This window comes from Olea europaea, chromosome 15, assembly GCF_002742605.1.
Source record: "Olea europaea var. sylvestris chromosome 15, O_europaea_v1, whole genome shotgun sequence".
NCBI lineage: Eukaryota > Viridiplantae > Streptophyta > Magnoliopsida > Lamiales > Oleaceae > Olea > Olea europaea.
Window position 1 is genome coordinate 4,585,075 of NC_036251.1, and position 3,563 is coordinate 4,588,637.

Sequence of the window (3,563 nt, forward strand, 5' to 3'; positions counted from 1 at the left end):
AGATTTTAATTGCTCTAATGAATAATTAAAGAAAATAGTTCAATGGAAAGAGAAAGCATCATAATATAATGGTAAAGATTTCTATAAGTCATGAAATAAAATTTGTAACCTATAAAATTAGAAAAAGGAAGAAGTCAAATGTGGAAACATCTTTAACTCGAAGCACCATGGTGTAATTTAAGCCATAATCTTCGATGTACGCCGTCGTTTTATCCTTCCCTAATTGCATCTGCCTTAAACCTTGTCTGCAATTCTTGGGGTTTTCCCCTTGTAATTCTTGATCAATCTCACCGTACTTTATCAAAGAATGTCGTTAACAGTACTAAAAAGATTGCGAAACCAGAAATCATCACTTATATTCAATAACCCCAGTCTCAAAATTCACTTATTTACCCATTTCTACTCTCCTCTCTCTGAACCCCACTATCAACATTCTACTTCGATTTATAATAAGTCAATTCTAGCATCCGGGCATGTTTTTCTGTGTAATAGAATTAATTGGTTTTCTTCACTTTTGCGTGAAAAATTGAATATCCCATGTATGCCTGTTACTGCGCGTTTATTGAGTTCGCAGGCTGCAATTGAGAAATCCACTTCTGATGGGCTCACGGTGGAGGGTATAATTGCTAATGGTTGGACCATATATGATGAAAATGAGAGTGATTGGAAAAGCCATGCCTCTGCCATCGCTCAGTCAATTCATCTTATCAAGAAACGCCTGAGGGTACTGCAACACATCTACAACATGTTTCCATATGTTAATTGGTTTATCATTTTCTATTAATCTGAATGAGACTAGGTTCATGACACTCTGATGATTTGGATTGTATCTTACTAATGTTCTGTGTTTAGATTATTTGTCCAATTGTGTGAATGTTTCAAATGCAATAATTTGCTATGTGTTTTTGGTTACTTGCCAAATTGGACGTTTCAACTGCAATAATTGAAAAAGAATCAAGCAAAGTTCACTCTTTGAATTCTAGGGATGGATTTTGGATTTGAAATAAACTGTATATATGAGATAGAATTGTCTGTTATATGGTCATTTAGGGTGGCAGAATAGTGAACATGAGTGTTTTGAGAGAAACTTGTATTGTTAATGTCCAGACGTGAATGATTTTAAACTATTATGAGTTTTTCAGTTTATTGTGGTGTTAACACTTAAATTTTATCATTTTCATCCTTTTCTGGTGGCAGTGGAAAAAGTTAATACCTAAGTTGGAGATATTATCTGATCAGCTGAGTAAGCCAGACCTGTGGAATGATCCAGTGCATGCCGGGAAGATAAGCTGTGAGCACGGTTCACTTATGGGAAAAATGAAAGAGGTTAATGCATTTGAGCAAGAACTTCTTGAGCATATTGAAATGATAAAACTTGCTCGGGAAGAGAACGATGCAGAATTGGAATCGGTGGGGCCTCAGTTATTCTCTTTCTAGGCATGTATCTTTCTGTTCTATTTAGTGTTTCACACTGTTTCTACTTTTGGCAGGAAACAACTCATTTCTATTTTTTCATTACTATTCCTAAATTCATATGGCCTCATTAACACTATAAACATTTATCAAAGTTAATTGGATCGTGTAATTGAATTTACATGACTAAAGCTTGTTGAGAGAAAAGTTAATTGTGTATACATATATATATTTAATATAATGAATTTTAAATAAAAGGAGGTTAATTAAATAATAATTTAAATACAAGAAAATGTAGTTAGAAAGGCTGATGGTTTGGAGAGTAGTGTAGAACACTGTCCTTAAGTGTTATCTTCTCCAGATGTCTATGTTTGCCCCCCATTTTTCCAAAAATTAATTTTTTCAAAACTCATTTTCAACCACACATTTAAATAATTTTACACGTAGTCTCAAAATTTTTCTTTACTTTTTAACCATACATTCTCCAACAAAACACTATTCTAAAATGTATTTTCGCCAAAAATAAATAATTGGGCTCAAACAAGGGCATAATCTCTATTCACATTCATTTTGGTGGCGTTTTAGTTTTGGGGATGATGTAGATATTGAAACTGTGATTCTTCCACAGGAGTTACTTTCAAATTAACTTTTTATTCTCCTAAGTAAATTAACTTTTTATTCTCCTAATTACAGGAATCTCAAAATACTCTACTTACAATGAGAAGAAATATCAAGGAAAAAGAGCTTGAAGCTTTGTTAGCTGGGGAGCATGATTCTTGTTCTTGCTTCATAGAGGTAAACATTGTGAATGACCATCTTTTTAGTGCTTCTAAAATATCAATAGAGAGTTGCTTCTGATTTTTTATTCCCCATGTAAAAATTTGTAATTGTTTGTGATTTCTTTATGGATTCTGTAACCTGTTTTAGTGGAATAATTATCAGGATGTGATTGCACTCATTTAATCGTTTAGGTGAAAACAATCTTTTTCCACTAATTATAGGTTCAAGCTGGAGCTGGTGGTACCGAGAGCATGGACTGGGCTTCAATGGTCATGCAGATGTATAAGAAGTGGGCTGAACGTCGAGGCTTTGGAGTTACCGTTGTGGATGAAATGCCTGGCGAGATGGCAGGAATCAAGGTTGATGTTCTTACCACCTTTATGTTTTTAACGTTTAATATATTTTTTGGTGTTAATAGAGTCTGTGCACGCTATATTGCCTCTTGGACAACAGTTGATTGTCGTCGTTGGCCCTTTGATATAAACCTGGTTTATAGGAAGTAGTGCTATTCCATAACCAGTGCTTTGTGCCTCTCTTCCTAATATTAGATGACATAAGTTATTATCATATTAGCAACTTCAAACATAAAACAAATCGCTTCTGTTATTATCTCGAAATATTTATTCTCAATATATTTCTTTCCTCGTCTTCGTTACATTCATTTTTAACTGGACAATATCAGAGAAATCATATATGCGAATTTCACTTGAATTATTTATGTTATTGTCTCGACAATTTCTATTAATTTTCTAAACTTTACACAATTGCATCTTTAAGCGGGCAACAATCAGAGTTGATGGCGAGTATGCATTTGGATATGCCAAAGCAGAAGTTGGGGCACACCGTTTAGTACGGATCTCACCGTTTGACAGCAATAAGCGCAGGCATACTTCATTTGCTTCTGTAGCTGTAATTCCAATTCTAGGTGATGGATTTTCCCGTGTGCAAATTAATGAATCTGACCTTCGAATTGAGCGATTTCGAGCTGGGGGAGCTGGGGGTCAGCATGTTAACACAACTGAGAGTGCTGTGCGGATAACTCACATTCCTACTGGAGTAAGTGCCTCTTGTCAAAATGAAAGGTATGCAGCCTTTTCTGGTTAAAAAGCTGTGAGTTGCCCACTTGTACAGTTGTTTCACTTTGGTCGCCAAACTCTTTTTTCCTCCCCAAATTAATCACTGAAGTTTCACCTTTTTCACGTTTAGACACGCTGTCTGCTAAATTAACAGAATTAATTAGTTGACTAACAAACACTGTAAGTCTATAACAGGACTTGAAAAATCACAAGTGCATGGTTTTATTGTGTAACTAGAAAAAGTGTCTTGTTAAACTAGTTCTTCATTTTTAAACGTGCTTTTCCAAGGTTAAT

At 34.7% G+C, this 3,563-nt stretch overlaps 1 protein-coding gene across 1 annotated transcript; it reads left to right on the forward strand.

The window, feature by feature from the left end:
• Positions 1 to 202: 202 nt before the first annotated feature.
• Positions 203 to 3,499, forward strand: LOC111409891 (peptide chain release factor PrfB2, chloroplastic-like). Its single transcript, XM_023039988.1, has 5 exons — positions 203 to 724; positions 1,198 to 1,410; positions 2,107 to 2,208; positions 2,415 to 2,552; positions 2,971 to 3,499. Exons 1-5 carry the CDS (start codon positions 308 to 310, stop codon positions 3,295 to 3,297), a joined length of 1,197 nt encoding a protein of 398 aa, XP_022895756.1. The 5' UTR covers positions 203 to 307; the 3' UTR covers positions 3,298 to 3,499.
• The last annotated feature ends 64 nt before the right edge of the window (positions 3,500 to 3,563 follow it).